This window comes from Bombus vosnesenskii, unplaced genomic scaffold, assembly GCF_011952255.1.
Source record: "Bombus vosnesenskii isolate JDL3184/JDL3185 unplaced genomic scaffold, Bvos_JDL3184-5_v1.1 scf7180000013302, whole genome shotgun sequence".
In the NCBI taxonomy this organism is placed as follows: Eukaryota; Metazoa; Arthropoda; class Insecta; order Hymenoptera; family Apidae; genus Bombus; species Bombus vosnesenskii.
In genome coordinates, this window is record NW_022882951.1 from 3,138,905 (window position 1) to 3,158,801 (window position 19,897).

Consider the following 19,897-nt stretch of genomic DNA (forward strand, 5'->3'; position numbering starts at 1 on the left):
TCTGCCCTCGACCAGGTTACTTACAAATATATTCTAACAATTTAAATACGAGTCTTAAAACTCGTCGTCGAAGTCAAAATGGTTTTATTATGTATTTAAAGTAGCTTAATTTACTAGTTGTTTCTCTAATGCACACCCTGTCGATTCAGGAGATTTTGATTTTATTAGTATTCTAGCAACTTTTACGTACTACATACTGTGTTTATCAAATGATGATTCGTGATAATTATTGTGCATATGTATTTATAAATTAATAAAATAGGGGGAGAGAGAGAGAGAGAGAGAGAGAGAGAATAAGAGCGAATGAGAAATAAAGCCATACTGTACGAATTTATTTATTATAAATTGTCGATACTGGTTACGGTGAAGCATCTTTGATAAAAAGTAAAAGAAAAAGATTCTCACTAATTTGACACACATGTACATATATGTATATTTCCTTGTACCTTTAATCTTTAACGTTTAATTGTTAAATGATGCAAGACAGTATCGGCATTTGAAATAAATAATTTCAGACAAAGACAAAGCTTTTGCTTCAATCTTTGAAGCAATTGCCTGCATACGTGTTATTCATCATTACAAAAGCCTTCGACAACGAGATTAGACATATTGCATTCGTTAGTAATAAAAAACAAAAGTTGAGATTTCTCACCTGATCTAGCTTTAGGATGATGATTAAACTTATTGAACAAAGGATAGATATATTCTAAGCAGATACTCTTGTTATGAATGGAAATTGTGACGACCACTATATTTGCATGATAGTATCTGCCTATGGTGTTCTATTTGTTTTTTTTTTTTTTTAACTTACATTAAAGGCACTATTCGATAAAATCGTATCGAATAATCGTATTTCTTGAGAAACCAATGTGTTGTAGTAAATGTTGATTTATAAGTTGTAATGTGTTTTAGGTTTATTCCTAACATGTTTTGCAAACATTCTGCAACATAGTTGTACACCATCCAATTTCAATGACCCTTTAATGGTGTTCAATATTTTAACATATATCGAAGGTGTCATGCTTGTTAACGGTACATTAACGGAAGTTAGGTCTATAAGAATTGCAGTTTATATTACAGCATTTTAATTAGCATACTTTACAGTGAAAACTAAGTAGATACAAGTTACAACATCAAGCATTTTTCACTTTCTGCAGCATTATATTATTCTTCGGTGCACCTTTGATGAAAATCGTTTTGCAGTTTCTGATGTGTAGAAACAGATAAAATGCAAAAGATAAAGAATAAGGATTTGTTGCTACTTTATACAGTTAAATGATACTGTAGCTTTTAAATGTTGCATTATTATTTTAAAGGTAAAGTGGAGCGTTATTGTTCCTGGATATTTTGTACGATGAAAACATGTACAATGTTAATTTATGATTTTTTATAGAGATTTGAGAGAAAAATCTAACAAATTTTATAATTGAGTGCAGTGTATAATATTTTTGCATTTGTTATGAGATTTTTATTATTTTTTCAATATATCAAATACTTTTAATCTTTGTCTTGCATTTTTTGAGAAATAGAATTCCATTTAATTATTCCATAATTATTGTGATTTTGAATAATGTAATTTACACTATTCTTATCCAGATAAAGATGTTTGCTCAATGCAAAAAAATTATTACGATAGAACAATAGTTTCTTACATATTAAAAATTTTCCCTTATTTTACAATCTCTGAATAGTAGTTTACAACTGCTTGGTCAGATTTATTAGCTTGATGGTAATAAATTTACACAGCGGTAATCATCAAAGGAATCCATTTTCGCCGTTTTAATGCAGATAAATACTCGAATGTCGCAAAAGGGAGTAAATGTGGTTTTGTAAATTAGCAGTTATTTAAGGATCTTAATACAAACTATGAGTTTGAAATAGAGATACATGAAATACATAAGAGGGGAATGGTGGTATGATTTATAAAAACAAACAAATAACAATGCCAATAAAAACAAATACTATCTTGCATTTCTATTATTTATTAAGGAAAAGTAAATGTACTTGATAAGGCAGTTAGACCGTTTAACCCTTTTTGGCCCTTCCTTTATTTTTGCCTTTTATCCTTTTTCTGACTCCCATAGATTGTTCTGTATCATCCTCCTCATTGTCATCTTGACGCTTCTTTCGTTTACCTAATTTTTTACTGTCCTCGATATCTTTCATTTCCTAAAATATGATAGTGTTTGTAATTATTACTATCATTATCGTGGTTGTTACTATTAATATTGTTGCAATAATCAAATAGTAAATAACTAATTGTACCATTTTTACAATACGTTGTGCTTCAGCTACTCTTTCTTGGAGCACCATTACTTCTTCTTCTTCGGTCGGATATAATGGTAATTGTTTTGATATCAATTGCTCTATTCTTTGATACAATTCTACGTCATACTGTGTTACAAACGTAATGGAACGACCAGAACGACCAGCACGTGCAGTACGTCCAACTCTATGTATATAATCTTTACTATGTGTAGGTATATCGAAATTTATTACAATATCTACATGAGGAATATCGAGACCCCTATAAAAAGAAACATATATCACGAAAAAAATTAAATAAGCTGAATATCATATACTTACCTGCTAGCAACATCTGTGGAAATAAGTATAGATCGATTTTTCGCCTTGAATTTAGTAAGTGCAGCTATTCTCTTATTCTGTGACATTTGTCCATGCAAAGGAACAGCAGTAAAGCCCAAATTTCGTAAAAGAAGAGCAGTTCTAACTGTATTGTTGCAAGTCGCACAAAATATCATAAAACTGTTACCTGCTAATTCATTTAAGATATGTACGAGATATACATCCTGCAATATGAAATTTTATTGTAAAAAGGAAATTTCTACAAAAATGAAAAAATTATTTTTGCTTGTACCTTGAATTTAACTGGGATAAAAATATAATATTGTTGTAATTTTTCAACAGTTTGGTACTTTGTTGAAACTTCCACTTTAACAGGGTTTCGCAAAGATGCTCTCTGTAATTTCTGAACCTTTTTAGTCATTGTTGCAGAAAACAACAATGTTCTTCTTTCTCGAGGAATTACCCTTAAAATTTTATCTACTTCAACTTCAAAATCCATATTCAAAATTCGATCTGCCTCATCCATAACCTTTTAAAAGATTGGAACAATAGGTACATCAATTTTTTTATCACGTGTATATAATAAAACTATTACTGTTACTTACCAAGAATTTTAAAGAACGTAGATTAAAACCTTTTGTGTTTTCCAAGTGATCAACTAATCTACCTGGAGTGGCAATTAAAATATGTGGCTTTTTTGCCAATAACAATGCCTGAGACATCATGTCCATTCCACCTACTATTACTGCACATTTTACTCCAATACTTGACCCTAGAATAAAATAACATTATATATAATAATCATGAGTACATTATTCTAAATTACTACAAAATGAAATATTTGCATTACCTAGAGCTTCAAATTGTTCTGATATTTGGAAGGCTAGTTCTCTGGTAGGTGTTAAAATTAAAGCAAAATATCTTTGTGGATTTTCTAACAGTGCCTGTAATATAGGAATAGCAAAGGCTGCAGTTTTACCAGAACCAGTTTCTGCTAATCCTATTACATCTTTACCTAATAAATTTTAAATTCAATTTGACAAAAAGTACTTCAATTTAATTCTAGTTCTTTTATTTTTCATATATATATATGTCTATTTCTCTTTTCATTTTACCTTCAAGGGTTAACGGAATAGCTTCACATTGAATTTTTGTAGGTGATTTCCATTTTAAATCTTCACATGTTTTACACAATGTGTCTACGATCCCCTAGAAATATTAACAATTAACATAATATTAATGAAATATTAACATAATATTTGTATTTTATTTATATTCTTTCTAAAAGAATAAAGTATTTAAAATATATGTTAATGAATATTAAATATTGAATAATTATTAACCATGTATTTCAGATACCGCAAGAACATAATAATATGAAATGATGATAAAGATAAATTTTATATATATTTTTAAATATATTTATTTTAAGTAAATATAGAGCGCAATTCAAGTAAGTTTCAAATATAATATTAATTTTTAAATGTTATATTCTTATGATTACGAATATATTTTTGTGTTATTACGTTAAATAATTTATTCAATTGTTACATTAAGTTTAATGTATATGTGATTATAAAAGGACATATGGAGTACTTTTTTGTTCTGATTAGGTTAGATGTGTGTTACAGACATTTTTAAACTTACCAAATCTTTCCATGTCAGTTCCTTTACATTTTCTTGATCCTGTTGTTTTGTTGGATTACTTTCTTCCATTTTGTAATCATTAATATACTATATTAATAGTAATGACAATAAATTTTTAATTTTACACACACTTTGTAACTTGTTCCTCACAAGTTTGAAAACATTTACGCTAGAAATTAGCAGAGAAGAAATGAGAGTGCTCACACCCGTAGTTCTAGTTGTTTCATATTACAGGTGCTGCCACCATGCGGCCAAGTGCTGAGTTTAATTGACATTAGGATATACAAGAACCTATAAAATTAGGGATCTGCCCTGTTTAGTTCCACTCTAGCATAGATAAGAACGTATTGAGTAACAGAAGTTGAAATATATTTACTAATAGTAGTATTAATAATCAAATAATATATCATAACGGCATTTTTATTAATACGTACCATATTTTATGTAATAATAGCAATCTTACACGTGTAACACATAAAAGTTTTTCATTAAGAACATAATTTTATTCGTAATTGTTAACGAACGTTGTTTTAAATATGTTCTCTATTTCTCAATTTCATCAACTTAAAAGTTGAAAGAATACTATACTTAAGTTTGTTTCAGGGATCTCTGTAGCACCTGTAGAGAGAGATACAAGGCATCTCAAGGTACACAGAAGGTATTGAAAGTTTTGAAATGTAAATTTATTTCATAAGATGTCCCCCACCCCCGTTTATTTTAGATTTATTGTAGGTTTTTATATAAATAGGAATTCCATATCTCCGATTATATAGTTTAAATGTGATGTACAATTAGATAGGACAGTAGGGTGGTTTTAAATGAAATTAAATTTTTGGATAGGTAGGGTATTTTTTAAATTATTATGTAGCAATAGTTAATGCATACGTAGTAATAATGTAATAGTAATAACGCGGAATAGATGATTTTTTGTTTGTCTTTGACTCTCAGTTATTCTACATTGTCAGGACAATAAATGTAAAATATTGTTGCAAATTCAAAATAGTATCTCATATAACGTTATACGATTAATTTGAAATTTAATTGAAATTTTGTTTTCAGGGAGGGTCTCCATGTGCAGGTAACCTCCACGTAGTGATACCCGGGCTATCATTTTTATTTGACATATAATTACTAATTGTATTATATTATATGATATTACTATGAATTATATAGCAAGTAATATGAGCTAATTGACTGCTATTGCGATTATGTTTTTATAGGTCCTATCAATTCCTTCAATGATTCTAGGAGTATCCGAAGGAGAGCTTTCCGTTAAAGTTAAGGAGGATTCGCGCCCGAGGAGACATCAAAAAAGAAGGACGCAAGTCTCAAAAATCAAAAAGGAGGGCGAAGAACAGTTGGGATTTCCTCAACGGCAGAAATTTATTTATTTTCTTCGTTTTTTGTTAATAAATTATTATATTCTGACATTTTATAATACTTTTAATACTGTTTTATATTATCGTTGTCGTCGTGCAGAAATACAGTAAACAATTAATTTCTCTTTCTTACAATTAGTTTCATTATTGCACGATTTTGTCATTATTATATTTGTCCATCTTGGATAGAAAAGCAGATATGAGCTTTCCTGTAGAACTGTACAATTAAATAGGTTCTTCTTGCAGCGTGGAAATCAATAGCTTCTTGTCTATGCTAGTGTGCAACCAAACAGGACAGATCCCTAATTTCTTGTATAAACTAATATCAATTAAATTCAGCAATTGGCCGCATGGTGCAGCACTAGTCCGGGAATAACCAGGTCTATAAGCGTGAGTACTCTCATTTCCTCTCTGTAATTAGTATACCTAGAATCTGCTACAATTTATGCTTACTGATTAAATATTTTAATACAGAGTATTTAAGTATTTTCTAAGCGCTTGTATATTAATGGGGCAATTTTACATATTTTTGTCTTGTAAGCATTGAAAAATTTGTATATTTTATTTCTGTAATGGTTCTACATAGATAGTATATAGAAAAGCGAAAGAGATGGGGGAAATGAAATGTGAGAAAAAAGAAAAAGGAAGGAACATGCATGATTTGTTCGAAGTCTAGTAACTTATTGCGTATCCGCCTTGATACGCAAAACATATTATTGTGAATCGGCGATATTATCTTTTAACGACAATTTTAAATATTGTGGAATTTCAATATTTTAACTTATATGTGAATTTATGCAAATTTACGTTTAATACCATATATTATATTTTATGCTTTTTGCTGCGTAAATGTGTTTATGTTATATTACCGGGGTAAATAAGGAGATCGCCGGTGCTTATCGTTGGTAATTCGCTTACTTTTGACTGAATTTCTCCCATAAGCATCAGCGATCACCATATTTTTCTATAGTTACGTAATATAGAGTGCACAAAACGAAGTTAAAGATACGATCACAAGTGGCGCTGTTGCATTGAATGTTCTACAATGGTGGCTGTGGTCTACCATTTATTTCGTAATAAGTTTGTTTAAAAGAGGTTTTCGAAAATTCTGTCTGTATTCATTGATCCACCGATTTTTCTGTATGAACGTGAACCGGCGGTAGTGATGTCCACGTACACATTCTCACAGAAGATACTTACACCCATACCTCCGGAGAAAGGTAGTTTTCCACTCGATCATGAGGGTGTCTGCAGGAAGCTTATGATCAAATATATGCGTTGTTTGATCGACAATAAAAACGAAAACACAATGTGTCGAAATGTTATAAAGGATTATCTTGGTTGTCGGATGGATAATGAGCTTATGGTGCGAGAGGATTGGTCTAATCTCGGTTTTTCTGATGAGGCCAAGGAGACATAACAGCAGCGATTTATTACTAATCGATTGTCGCGACGTTGTAGATCACCGCTCTTATCACTTAACTGGTATTTATGAACTTTTTCGCTGGTCATTCTTGTTTCACTTTAGAAAATACTCCCACGAATTTTAAGAATATATTTACAAATTTTTAGCAACATATAACTTACGTATGTACATCAGAAATTATAAATAATATATATATAAGTATTTATGCATTTGTTGAAATGATTTGTGAACGACGATGATTCGACATTATCAATAGAGAATTTTGTCTGATATGCAGCGAAATTAAAGTGATTGCAGTGCAGTGAAGAGACTTGGAAGCAAATTATTAAATATTCAAAATAAACTGTTAGAAATAATAATACATTTAATATAGAGAGTAGTACATTTAAGAGAAAGAGAAATTATTGTTGATCTCATACGATATTGATCTCTTTTAATTAGAGTTTTCAGTTAATCAATGTAATTTAGACATTTTGCATCAGAAGGCCTAATATATAGGGATATATCTTTCAATATTGTTGTAATTTCACATTGTCTGTTGATATAACCGATAGAACAGAACTAAATAACACGTTAGACAAAGAAGCAAACGTAAATTCGTGAAAATGTCAAGCACCTCTAGAAAAAAAATACTAATTGGTTGTACTGGTAGCGTTGCAACAATTAAATTGCCACAATTAGTAGAGAAGTTATGGCAGAATAATTTGGATGTAAGGGTAGTAGTCACTGAAAAGGCTAAACATTTCCTGAAAGAAGCAGAACTGCCTCCAGGAATTCAAGTATTATCTGACACTGTAGAATGGGCAGCTTGGCAAGATAGAGGCGATCCTGTATTACATATTGATCTAGTAAAGTGGGCTGATTTATTTTTAATCGCTCCACTAGATGCCAATACCCTTGGTAAAATAGCCAGTGGCATATGCGATAATATCTTAACTTGTGTCGCACGTGCCTGGGATCCACTGAAGCCTTTGATTTTTTGTCCTGCCATGAATACAAAAATGTGGGAACATCCTGTTACTGCACCACAGGTATGTAGTATGATATTTAAATATATAATATTCTTTATATATATTATACATAAATATCTCTTTTTAATCATATTTATGGTTTAAGTTAACTGGATTTAAGATCGGGCAATTTTTTATCATAGAATTAATCTCGAAAGTAGCGGTTATGGGAAAAGTTTTGTAGCGTTTTAATTAAATTAAACAAGATAAGCAACGAAAATCTGTTTTGGTGGAATTACTTGAATTTAATTTGTTGTCTTTATGGTTTACTAACATAGAATAGTAAAAATTTGAAAAAAAAAAGAACCTGGGAAACTTGAAAAGTTTGTTAGAAAAGAAACGCTTTAATAGAATTTATTAAACATAAATCTACAGTATTGTGTGATTAAACTTGATTATTCTTATCTTTTCTTAGATAGCTCTGTTAAAGTCTTGGGGATATAAGGAGGTTACATGCATTTCTAAAACTCTTATGTGTGGCGATGTAGGAATAGGTGGAATGGCAGAAGTAGACAATATCGTTCAAACTACATTGAGGTTGCTTAATCCTTGGGACCCATATTCGCCGCCGGATTTGCGACTTTAGCATCAGGAAGTTAAAGCGAAACATTCAACGAAGCTTTATCGTCATACGTATAATATGTGAAAAATTTTGCGAAGAAAAGATATTTAAAAGCGAAAGAATAACGCGTACTATGGTGAAATTTAAATAATTTATGCTCATAGTGAAATTCGAGTTCAGTCGCAAGTATTGACTTGTAAGATTACGCTTTCCCGAGGACACTATGTCGCGATATTTTGCTGCTCAAACGAAACGTCTAAAACAATTGCTTTAAGAAGAGTAAATAAAGTCCGTTAATAGAGTCCGTTTGTTCACTCGCCAAAGTAAAATGTAAAAAATTGTAAAAAAGTTCTGTTAACATATCGTTCAACACAGTAAATAAATATGTACATGTTTTTGCTAAATATATGAGTTAAATGAGATAACATAATTTAAGGTTCCCTTGGTATTTCTTTCTTTTTAAAAACAATTTCTCGCTTCGTATATTTTATAATTTACAATTAAGCTGTTCATGCAGTGAAAAGAGTCTTTTGGAAAGATAAAAAATTCACAAATTGGGATAAATCATCGTTTATTATTAAAATTTTCGTTAAAATTATTTAAAAATTACTTTATTAAAATTATTTTATATATACTCGGTATAAGGAAAACGGTGTGCGTGTGTGCGTGCGCGCGCGCGCGCGCGTTGTGTATTTGTTTGTTTAGGTGTTAAAATTTGGGGCGCGTATGCATATACGCACAAATATTTATACACGACTTCACATAAATATCACAGTTTACAAATATTTATTAAAATACGCTATAAAAAATATCCCGAGGAAGAAGGTCGATCGTGACGATGCGTTGCTCGAGGCCATGATTTTTGATTTTCTTGGATAACTTTCTACATCGTTCGTTTCCAATTCCGGAGGGCAGTCCATCCAAAACGGGGCTGATAATTTTTGCTTTTCGTGTGCAACCTTCATTCTTTGATCGTCGAATTCCCAAAAGCCTTTCCCCTTGAAAAAGTATGTTTTGCCTAAAAGATATACACGTTTTATCATTATTATCATATAGCGATTACATATATTTGATATTGTTATTATCACAATCGATTGCAGGAATACAGACCATCTCTCCATTGGAAAACAGCGTCGATGTCTGTTCCAACACCAGCGAACATGCTTATATTTCTTGGATAGTCGAGTTCTATGTGGTTTACTGATTCATCAAACCTGTACGAATATCACAATCGTTAAATTTAATTTTCATAATCATTAAATTAAATCCGATTTATATCATTTATTTCCGCTTAATATAATTTTCGCCCGTTTCAATTTTAACTTTGATATCAACCGCAGATAAAACATTTTTGTTCGATACCTCCAATACTCGGATCCACTAAAGAAGTAAGTTCTTCCATTGTGTCCCCAAATCATCGCACCGTCGATTTTTTCCAATGACTCTGGCAATCCCAGTTTAGTTAATGGTTTTGGATAACCCGGTTCGAGATTGTTGGCGTTGAAAACATAGTACCTTTTGCCAATAAAGAATACGATTTTCTTGTCTGGCCTCTCGTACACTGCATCAACGTGATCGATGTTCTCAGGTAGGTTAAACAAACGCGTGATCTCCGCTGGATATCCCTCGTATAATCCTTGGTCACCGATTCTCCATAAATACTACAAAAGACACACATTACGATATTATTGGTATTACATTTCTTTATTTCTATTCGATCGCTGTATATCTCTTTTATTCTATATCGTCGAGAAACTTTTCAATAAAACATTTATCGATACATCAAACGTGCAAAAATGAAATTTCCATGCGTTCTCATTGGGCATGTTGAAAATTTGCAATTTCGTTCGACAACTTACTCGTCCTTTGAAAACAAAAATTTCCCTGCGAATAATGCTGATGGCATCGTAGCTGGTATCACATTTATCCGGTTTATCGTTTTTGGGTGTCGGCGTTGTCCATCGGTGCCTTGGCCTTTGCGTGTACGGTGTCCTGACGGTGGTGGTAGTGGTGGTGGTGGTGGTGGTGGTAGTGGTAGTGCTAGTGGTACTAGTGGTAGTAGTGGTACTAGTGGAGGTGGTGTGATGTTTGTGAGGTTTGTGAGGCCTCTGAGGTCTGTCCTCCGGCCTCTCTGGTCTCTCTGTTCTGTAATCCGGCTTTTGAGGGTAGCGATCAGGGCGGCGAGGCCTGTCGTCGTTTGGATAGTGATTTGGCCTGGTTGGTCGTGTTCTCCATGGTCTGTACGTTGTCCCAACGCTTGTCGTAGTTGTCCGGGCCGTTGTAGGTCGTTCCGGAGGTGGCGGACCACCTGGTATCTTGGCCCAGAGCTTCTCTTCGGGTGCACCTGTAACACGATCACCAGGTACTCGTTAAACGACTATCACGCAGATAATAAATTGATCGTTGGCTCGAACTATTTTAACGTCTATTAAAATCGGAAATAAAGTATAGTTTAAAAAATCCAGGACTTGTAATATTTCTTTTTTCGCTTTTTATTCGATATGGTGTCAATAAATAAGTCGATAAAATAAGACAAAAGTAAAAATCGATAATTGCGTGTATTCAGTAGCAAAATATTCGATAAGTAGCTGTAGATACAATTTAATTGATATACACCAATAATTCGAGTCGTTTCGCACAGATCGATAAAACTGGAATGAAAGGCACGATATGTCATAAGTCGTTATCTTCTTAGAAACATATGCAGAGACGTAAAGATTTACTATCCCGTGAAGATGGTTGTCCTGAATTCATTTTCAATACGAAAGGAGAAGAGAAAAGCGTATTTTATGTTTCAAAATTGAATCGATTCAACGCATCTTTCACGGCAATACTTTTTAATGCCGAAACAAACATCTATTTCCGTATCTCGATATCAAACGCAACGTCAGCTTTCCACCTAACTAACCTAACCCCAACCAGACGTAAAATCGGATTACATTATCTGCACAGAACTATTTTTAATTTTAATCTGGAATAAGAAAACAAAGGCGAACCTCGAGCTATTTGTGTGTTCCAATCGTGTACAAGATGTAATTTCATTTTTTCATTGTTTCAAACACATGTAAAAATCGTTGTTAATTTGTTATTTCTATGTTAAATGATAAATGACGTGGTAGAACTTTTAAAGTGGAAGTTGTTCGCAGAACACGCCTTTCGGTGATCAAAGTTTTTAGATATTCTGCGAGTTTTGTCACTGCAGATGTTCCAAGCTGTAACTACAAAACTTTCCATTTAAACCAAAAGTATATCGTGCACGTACTTTTATGGGGATATTACTGTTTACCAAATTACCATATAAAATTGAAAAATATCCTATTTAGAGTAGGATTAATTAGAATTAATTAACTCGAGAAGTATCTTTGACTTAAGGTCGAAGACGACAACAGTCTCTGAGAATTTCCACGAGATGTCACTTCATCGATGTTGTTATGAAAAACATTGTAATTGGAATTTTGAAAGTATCGTCACTGTAATCAGATCGATAGTTAAAGAGATGATGTTAGACGGGTAAGTTTTTTCATTTTCATTCTCTGTCTGTTTATTCGTTTCTCTAATCTCCCCCCCCTCTCTCTCTCTCTCTCTCTCTCTCTCTTTCTTCACCACAGCAGCCGCGTGCAGATTCCGTTCGCTAATTGGTAGCTCCCTCACGAATATTAATTATCATTCGATTCTGGGACACACGCCGTTCTTGAATAATGCAATAATGCAGATAGTACGGGGTTGCGCATGATATATACATACTTTGCATACCGCGATGTATTATGCATAACGTTTATTGCCATTGACTTCTCGTTCGTATACCTGACTCGAGCTATTTATAATGGAGTTTTCAAGAAACCTCGCTGGTTTGACTATTAATTTTGGTTTGCTTTGCTTTCGTTCCACTGTTCATTTTGCTGAGGTTGACTGATAGAAAAACGAGTGGACGAATTGGTAATAGAAAAATATATTGAAATAAATAAAGGCGAATAAATAAATAATAAGCACGTTATCGAGATATGTATAATTTTGTGTGCTAGAGTAGATTGGCCGCGTAGTAGTGACACACGTATGTGAATATCAGCGTGTGGAAGTATGCGTGTGCGCGGCGTCTCGAAAAACAGACGAACGCAACTGTTTCGTTGTGATACGGAAAGAGAGCGTCGAGACGCGTGCAAATGTATATCGACGAAGATCCTGGAAATCCTTTATTAGATAAATCTAAAACTATTTTAATACGAATCCTAAGTGTAACCTTGGTGTTTCTTTACTTTTATTTCGCCAATTATGATCCACAATTCTCAACGTATATAATGTATGCTGATCTAGATCCTCACTGTTATAGCGTTACGATAAAATAGAAGAAGCGATAGGGAGCGCGTTTGTATGTTAGGTTGTCCGAAAAGTATCTTTCTTTAGACACACGTCTTTTACAACGATGCATCTTTATACGAACATGAAACCTAATCTGTCGAACGTTGCGATCTTTATTTTGATAGAACAAAATGGATCGTACGTAATTCGATAAAATAATACGAAACGGAAAATGTGCATCCATTGTTTCCTTATAAAACGAAAGAAACTTCTTGGACGACCTAATATTTATAGGAAAGGACATTACCAAAAAGTTAACCTTGTAACTCTAACTAAAGGCTACAAGAAGCAGCAATAGAAATCTACTTATAGCTCTTTTGCTTCTAGATCTTGTAATCCAAAAGAAAATTTATATTCAAGGGCACAATAATATGCACCTCTCCTTGTTTCGAATTCTTTTCTTTCACTAAATTCTGTTCTCTTCGTAACAGCTGTCTCCAGGTCACGGGTATACAAGAGAAAAGCTGTAGAGTTTTTCTTTTTTCCTCGAAGTAATTACTTCGACAAATTTCATGCCAGCTTTAACGATCGTGTGAAATTATAATGTATATGGGTATTCTTTTTCTCTCTTTTCGTCGAACATCTATCCAATTTTTGCCGCTTCGATCGCAGGAAAGAAGAGAAAATTACGATCACGAAAGAGCATTCCTTTCTCCAAGGAATAATCCGAAAGGCACAATGACGATCGATTTTCACACGAATAGCAGAAATTTATGTTTATGACAAAAACAACTTCGAATTCGTCGATCTTATTGTTAAATAGATGGTACATTTATACCGTACGTGTGAGAGTGTATGTGAGCTTTGAAGGACGTGCAGCTGTTAGTTGAGACAAAAGCGATTAAAAGCGGTTGGAAGTTATTAGAAGGAATCGGAAGAAAAGAAACAACCAAGCGAGTAGGTTATCGAGTCCTTTAGAGAGTAACGCATATTTAGAGTCGAATAATTTGTAAATAAATTTTAAACTATCTGTTTTTCCAAATCCTCTCTATACCTTGACGCTTATTTTATTCGGAGCGTTAAAGAGGATTTTACGAAATAACGCTACGAGCTAGGATGCTACTAACTTCCTGCTTTTTGCTTTCCAGTCCACCGGATTACGTCGCTAATTCAAGAACCAGTAACAAAGTGATTCGCAATTAAGCGACACGCTTCTTCGTGCTAATGAGTTTTTATCGTTTCTGCTACATCGGCAGATCGGAGGCTAAAAGCTGGCGTAAAAGCTTCATTTTTCCTGTCTCTGTGACGGAGAATATGCACGTACATAAGCGATTCTATCAGGACCTAGTGCGCGATTTCGTATGGAGAAAATCGTATTTAAAGATCATGCTTTAACCGAGTTTTCCCGCAGTTTATAAACGCCAGCTCTATGTTATTACGTTGTTTAATGCGAATAGTTTGTACGTCGGTGTTCTCAAGTACGTGTAACGGCAAAATTTGACGAAAGAAAGGGAAATCAAGAAAGTGGAAAAAGAAGAAACACGAAACGATAAAAGAAATATCGGCATTGCAGTGGTAGACTCTCGATTATATAGAGCACGGTGTGTTCGGAGAAGTGAAGTTTCCACAGGAAAATATAGGAAAGAAAGGAGAAGGTCGGATCGTTCGGGAAAGGAAGAGTTAGCGGAAAATCGGAGTAATTAAGACAAGAAGCAAATTTTTCTGAGAGGAACGTTTATGCAACATCGCGTTACGATGCAACGAAAAGAGAGATATTCTCCTGGTCGTGAAAGAAACAGAGAGGAGAAATCTCGAGATTTGCATTATTTTTTCTACGTTTTTTCTTTTAACTTTATCTCTTTCTCGAAACAAGCATCGATGCACGCTACGTTGATTTTCTTTACCTTTTGGGTACCTGACGATATAGCAAATTACTTTTACGTATCGGCGACGTGTTTGATTTACACGCTTCGTTTACACGAACGATCATAAAACGACCAAACGAATAAAATCATAATTACAGTTTACGATGACAATCACGACGAGAGTTTAAAGTTCTAACGCGTATGAAACTCGTCATTTCTCGTAGTAGTTACGTTGGAAGATTTTAGATGAAATATTTACAGAGTATCTTACGTGTTTCCATTTTACATACAAGCCGCGATTATTCACCTAATCGCGCTAATCTGTACCGGTGGTTAAGGTCGAGCGGTTGTACCGTGCACGGAATTCGAACAAAGACAAAAACGCTAATGTCCTGCAGTTCGTTTTCATTTAAGTTGGGATTTTTGGATGTTCTCGTGACACATAGCCCGGTCGATAAATAGCCGGAGCTGTGAAAAGCCGGCGTATCGCGATGTGTTTTTATCGTGAACGAAAGTTTGTCGAGCGATTTTTATATCTGCACTACTGTGCGTTGCGCCGTATACGTACGCAGCCGATAACCTATACTACAAATGAACATTGCAAATACACACGTAGTTTGCTTTTTCAAGTAGTACCACATTCGTTTCACAGCGACCATCGGTTTATTCGTAGGTAAATATTCCTGAAACCACAACGGCACGAGCACCTATTCGCTGTTCTTCTTTTACGAGGATAGTCGATACCGTGAACGAAGGCGATGATCGTGTTGGCACATAGGAGTATTGCCAAAGTATTCGATTTTCTGTTTTCGTAAAAATATCGTTACCTACGTTTCTATGTTTATGTTCGGATGAAATTCATCGATAAAACATCGTCAGTAACGATAGGATTGCCAACTATTTATGATTCAAACGGAGTTTAAAAACGAACCGAGTAAATCGAAATATTCGTCCTTTAACCCTTACAGTGCTATGGACGCGTATATGCGTCTGGCGAAAGCTATCGGTGTGGACCAAGGACGCATATATGCGTTTGTCAATTTTTCCGAACACCTACGCGGAAGTAATACTATTACGTTTGTGTGAGATAAATATAAATGCATTCCTTATATACAGGGTGGTTGATAACTGGTGGTACAAGCGGAAAGGAAATTCTACGCGAAAAAAGAAGTCGAAAATATAGAATAGAAATTTAAAAAAAAATTTTTTTTTTAATTTTTCCATCGAGACAACGATCTACAGTGAGATCCGCTATAACGTACCGCACGCGTACCGAGCGAAAATTCAAAGTTGATTTTCTCGAAAACAAAGCCCCAAATGAAAAATTTTTATTCTATATTTTCGACTTCTTTTTTCGCGTAGAATCGCCCCGTTTCCGCTTGTACCACCAGTTACCAACCACCCTGTATAACGCATATATTTTATATCAAAAAATCTACTGCTTCGAGACAAAAATTTAGTGAATTTCATTTAGCGTTGATAAGAGACATTTTACGAAGATATTTCCAACGAAAGTTTGAGGATTTACCATTTCGTTTAATCGATAGGCATTTTCCATCGAAATGCCCTAATCGTGCCGGCACGACACGATTATCAAGAAGAAAACGTGTTGTTTGTGTGAAAAATAAGAGAAGGAGCGTAATTGTTTGTATCGATAATTGTTTTGAAATTTTTCACGCACAACTGAATTATTAACTTGTGTTATATTTACTAAATTTAGTTTTCTAGTTTATTACCCAAATTCTACTTTATTGTAAATTTCAATGTTTACGATAAATAAATAATACTAAGAAATAACGCTCTTGAATCGTTTAATCTCGTGCAAAAGAATTACTATAACTTATTACGATTTGCGCTTTGAATAGTCAATCAACAGAGTTCAGTCTAGCGAAAAGGTACTCCGCCCACAGCGATCGTCAGCGCTGGCTGCGCGCCGTCCGTACGGACCGTATAGGCCGCGAGTACTCGGCACTCTAACGGTTTAAAGCATCGAATACGGAAATATTAGATTGTCCGGAAAGTGTCTTTCTTTCACAGACACGTCATTTACAACGATGCATCTTTATACAAACATTTTTTGTCTTTTATTTGGAAGAATTTTACGGTCGATTCTCATTGAGAATTACAAGTAAATTAGTCTGGCGTGGTACTATAGCGCGTATAATAAGTGTTTATCGTATGTTTGATTCTAGCTGAATCTAACGTTTAAATCTACAGGGTAATGTCTCTTTAGCCTGCGGATCTTATCCGCCGTGTCAAGTAATTGGTTAACTAATGGGTTTTGGTGGTTGTTAACTCTTACGTTATATCTATTACTTATACAAACATGACACTTAATCCATCGAACGTTGTGATCTTTATCTCGATAGAGCAAAATGGATCGTACGTAATTCGATAAAACAATATAAAACGGAAAATGTTGTGCATCCATTGTTTTCTTATAAAACGAAGGAAACTTTTCGAACGACCTAACAGATACACCGCGTACGAGTAGAAACGCAACCGCACGCTCGAAGGCTCGCGTTTCGTTAAGAAGAGATTATCTGGAAATTGACGAACGACGTCGACCACGCGACTGTTTAAACGAAAGCAATCGTTAAACTGCTGGAAGAAAATCTTTCCCGTGAAAAGGTCTGAAACGTTGTGAGAATGACGCGTTTGTCGTTAAAGAACGCGCCTTTCCACGTGGAATGGTCGTTTGAATAAAATTATCGTCGCGTTACTCGCTCGGTTTTTGCGACAATGTTGCACGAACTTATTTACGTGCTGCAATGGAGGCTGTCCTAGTTTTTCTCGGTTAAACGTTGTACGTGCAGAAATAAAAAAGAGATCTACTTGTATGAATTTATATGTCGGAGATGTAGGGACATCGGAGCTATCTTTTGGAATTTTGGGAAGATCCTCGATACTTTGGTCTAAACTATTCATTATAGCTATACTTAAATAATAGAACTTAGAAGTAGTTGTTGAGATACGATCCGATTATGTTTGCCCGAGATTCGTGACAGTGGGCTTGGGCTCGAGGTGACACAACTGGTCGCCGAACGTAGCCACGGTCACGGGACGAACGTTTTTACTTAACAGTAGAAGTACCAATATCGAGGGACACACGCTGTATTAGCAAACAAGCCCCGGGGCAGGACCAATGACGACTCTACGCGGGTCCGCTTAGTAACGGCGCCTGGAATTTTGTCGATATCCCCGGTCAATACGCAATTGACAAATGCGATCGCGTCAGTCTTTTATTCTTGCGATCACCTTGGAGAGTTTACTCACATCGTCTCGTCAGTCAGTCAGAAAGATAGCGTGCGTCACAGCTAACGTCACTTTGTGTTTCAAAATATATTCGATTGTACAAAGAGTTTTGCCGTTGACCGTGGATTCGTTATTGAACCTGAGAACATTGTCTTTATAATCGAGAGTGTCTAATCACCGCGTTTAATTGTCAAACTCTGTCAAATCAACATTTGTACATATAATTGTAAATATAATCTCCATTGAACAACAACGATGGCTTGTCCTAACGAAGATACGTTACACGCCCCTGAGTCTAACGCCAACCCGATAAACCCGACATATATAATTTGTATACGAATCAAGTTACGTTATAACAGTTACGTTGCTAAACGATACGACCTAAACGATCTACTCGATTCGTGGATCAAGGAGCTCTTATCCTGCGCAAGAACAGGCTCGTACGACAAAGACGTTTTCTTCGTCAGAATATTCTTTCCTGCAGACTGCAACGAACATACGTCATCGCGGCTAAAAACAGAGAGCAAAGACTTAGCGTTAGAAAATTGTAGAAAAGCGAAAATGAACGTGGGAAATGAAGAAGAGAAAACAAGGTGACGTGAAACGACAGGAAAGATTAAGAGGATACGGTGGAGATGGAAAGTACGAACAATATACAGGAAAAATTAACGACTGCGTGATCCAAAGTTGGAAAAGAGGAAGCAGAAGAGAAAAGCGAAAAAGAGCAGAGGGGATAGAGGAAAGGGATGGCGGATTGGAGAACGCGGAGAAAAAAAAAATCACGGTGATGAATAAAATCGGGGGAGTCGGTATAAAGGAATAAAAGAAGAAATTGGCCGGTATAAGAGGTAGGAATGGAGAAATGCGTTTAAAGAGGAGAGAGAAAGGAAGAGAAGGAAAGAAAGAGAGTGGAATAGCGGGAACGAGGGAGGACAAAAACAGAAGCGGAAGGGGCAAGTGGAATGCATTTGCGATCCGGGTCTGGGAGGCTGGAAACCTTTCTCATACGCTAAATCACCCGAATCTACGGCCTGTATCCCGCTAGAAGCAAAGGGAAAGGGAAAGGGGACGGCCGTTCTTTATATTTTATTCACGTTTCATTTCACCCTGTTGTTACCAACCGCGGGGACATCTTTCTACGCTCTACCGTCGCGATTATTTCGCGAAATTGTTTTCTCGATTTATCCTGAATTTCGTCGGTCGACCATATATATTTCAAACTTCAATTATGCCCTTTCGCGAGCACTTTCCTACTTTCAGTCTGGTACCTTTGGATTTTCATACGACCGCGCGTTACTAGGTTTTGCGCGCTTCTCTGCAACGAATAAAAACCAACTTGCCGAAGGATCGGTAGACGAATATACGAGAGAACAATGTTGTTAACTCGTCGACAGTTATGCGAGGCTTTTCTACCTTTTTCCTCCGTGGAAATATCGCTGTGGACCGATATCGAAGGAACCAGCATCGCTGGTGTTACGCGTGATCGATGCCTGACCTAGCCCAAACTAAACGCGTTCCAGCTTCCGATAGGTCAAACGTATTACAAGAAACAGTTCTCCCTTTAGATAATTTACTCTTTAGTTACTCGACTTCCATCTCACGGCGTCAGATTTATGTTGTCAGTGTTTAGGAATTGAATAGTTCGCGCGTTTAAAATGGAGCTGCTATATCGTAATATCTAAAAATACTAGACATATGCGGAGGATGGTTGGTTGAGTCGTTGATTAAACAACGACCAGATTACTTGATTTTTAAACCGTCAAATATATTTTAAAATGTTATAAATATAATTCAGAGTCAAAACTGAAAACTGACCATCTTACGATCCCGTTCGTTTATTTATACTGATCAAGGGAGTACCGGAAAGTTTA

General features: G+C 35.0%; 4 protein-coding genes across 6 annotated transcripts in view; 2 read left to right on the forward strand and 2 right to left on the reverse strand.

Moving 5' to 3' along the window:
• Positions 1 to 1,966: 1,966 nt before the first annotated feature.
• LOC117234194 (probable ATP-dependent RNA helicase DDX47) lies at positions 1,967 to 4,442 on the reverse strand. Its single transcript, XM_033495180.1, has 8 exons — positions 4,234 to 4,442; positions 3,702 to 3,795; positions 3,437 to 3,601; positions 3,192 to 3,358; positions 2,879 to 3,115; positions 2,587 to 2,810; positions 2,266 to 2,527; positions 1,967 to 2,169 (listed from the first exon to the last, which is right to left on the reverse strand). Exons 1-8 carry the CDS (start codon positions 4,300 to 4,302, stop codon positions 2,026 to 2,028), a joined length of 1,362 nt encoding a protein of 453 aa, XP_033351071.1. The 5' UTR covers positions 4,303 to 4,442; the 3' UTR covers positions 1,967 to 2,025.
• A 2,151-nt stretch (positions 4,443 to 6,593) lies between these two features.
• LOC117234196 (cytochrome c oxidase assembly protein COX19) lies at positions 6,594 to 7,614 on the forward strand. The gene is made up of 2 exons (XM_033495184.1): positions 6,594 to 7,097; positions 7,185 to 7,614. Exon 1 carries the CDS (start codon positions 6,778 to 6,780, stop codon positions 7,030 to 7,032), a length of 255 nt encoding a protein of 84 aa, XP_033351075.1. The 5' UTR covers positions 6,594 to 6,777; the 3' UTR covers positions 7,033 to 7,097; positions 7,185 to 7,614.
• Positions 7,551 to 9,040, forward strand: LOC117234195 (phosphopantothenoylcysteine decarboxylase). Of its 2 annotated transcripts, none has more exons than XM_033495181.1 (2): positions 7,551 to 8,069; positions 8,464 to 9,040. In XM_033495181.1, exons 1-2 carry the CDS (start codon positions 7,644 to 7,646, stop codon positions 8,632 to 8,634), a joined length of 597 nt encoding a protein of 198 aa, XP_033351072.1. In that variant the 5' UTR covers positions 7,551 to 7,643; the 3' UTR covers positions 8,635 to 9,040. The 2 variants fall into 2 exon arrangements, with proteins under 2 accessions (XP_033351072.1, XP_033351074.1); XM_033495183.1 differs by lacking the exon at positions 8,464 to 9,040 and adding an exon at positions 8,155 to 8,247.
• Positions 9,041 to 9,204: 164 nt separating this feature from the next.
• Positions 9,205 to 19,897, reverse strand: part of LOC117234192 (matrix metalloproteinase-2) — a 102,143-nt gene continuing 91,450 nt past the window's right edge. For both annotated transcript variants that reach the window (XM_033495178.1, XM_033495179.1), the window contains 4 exons: positions 10,470 to 10,954; positions 9,973 to 10,271; positions 9,721 to 9,824; positions 9,205 to 9,628 (listed from right to left, as the gene is read on the reverse strand). In XM_033495178.1, the coding sequence (XP_033351069.1) occupies positions 9,387 to 9,628; positions 9,721 to 9,824; positions 9,973 to 10,271; positions 10,470 to 10,954 (1,130 nt within the window). In that variant the 3' untranslated portion in view covers positions 9,205 to 9,386. The remainder of the gene's footprint in view (positions 9,629 to 9,720; positions 9,825 to 9,972; positions 10,272 to 10,469; positions 10,955 to 19,897) is intronic.

Excerpts from the sequence above, each read along its gene's own strand:
- LOC117234195 (XM_033495181.1), top strand. The coding sequence starts at position 7,644 with ATGTCAAGCACCTCTAGAAAAAAAATACTAATTGGTTGTACTGGTAGC. Across the intron at positions 8,070-8,463 it reads ATCCTGTTACTGCACCACAG|ATAGCTCTGTTAAAGTCTTG; the intron begins GTATGTAGTATG and ends ATCTTTTCTTAG.
- LOC117234194 (XM_033495180.1), bottom strand. The coding sequence starts at position 4,302 with ATGGAAGAAAGTAATCCAACAAAACAACAGGATCAAGAAAATGTAAAG. Across the intron at positions 3,602-3,701 it reads TATTCCGTTAACCCTTGAAG|GTAAAGATGTAATAGGATTA; the intron begins GTAAAATGAAAA and ends AAAATTTATTAG. Across the intron at positions 3,359-3,436 it reads AGAACAATTTGAAGCTCTAG|GGTCAAGTATTGGAGTAAAA; the intron begins GTAATGCAAATA and ends ATTTTATTCTAG.
- LOC117234196 (XM_033495184.1), top strand. The coding sequence starts at position 6,778 with ATGTCCACGTACACATTCTCACAGAAGATACTTACACCCATACCTCCG.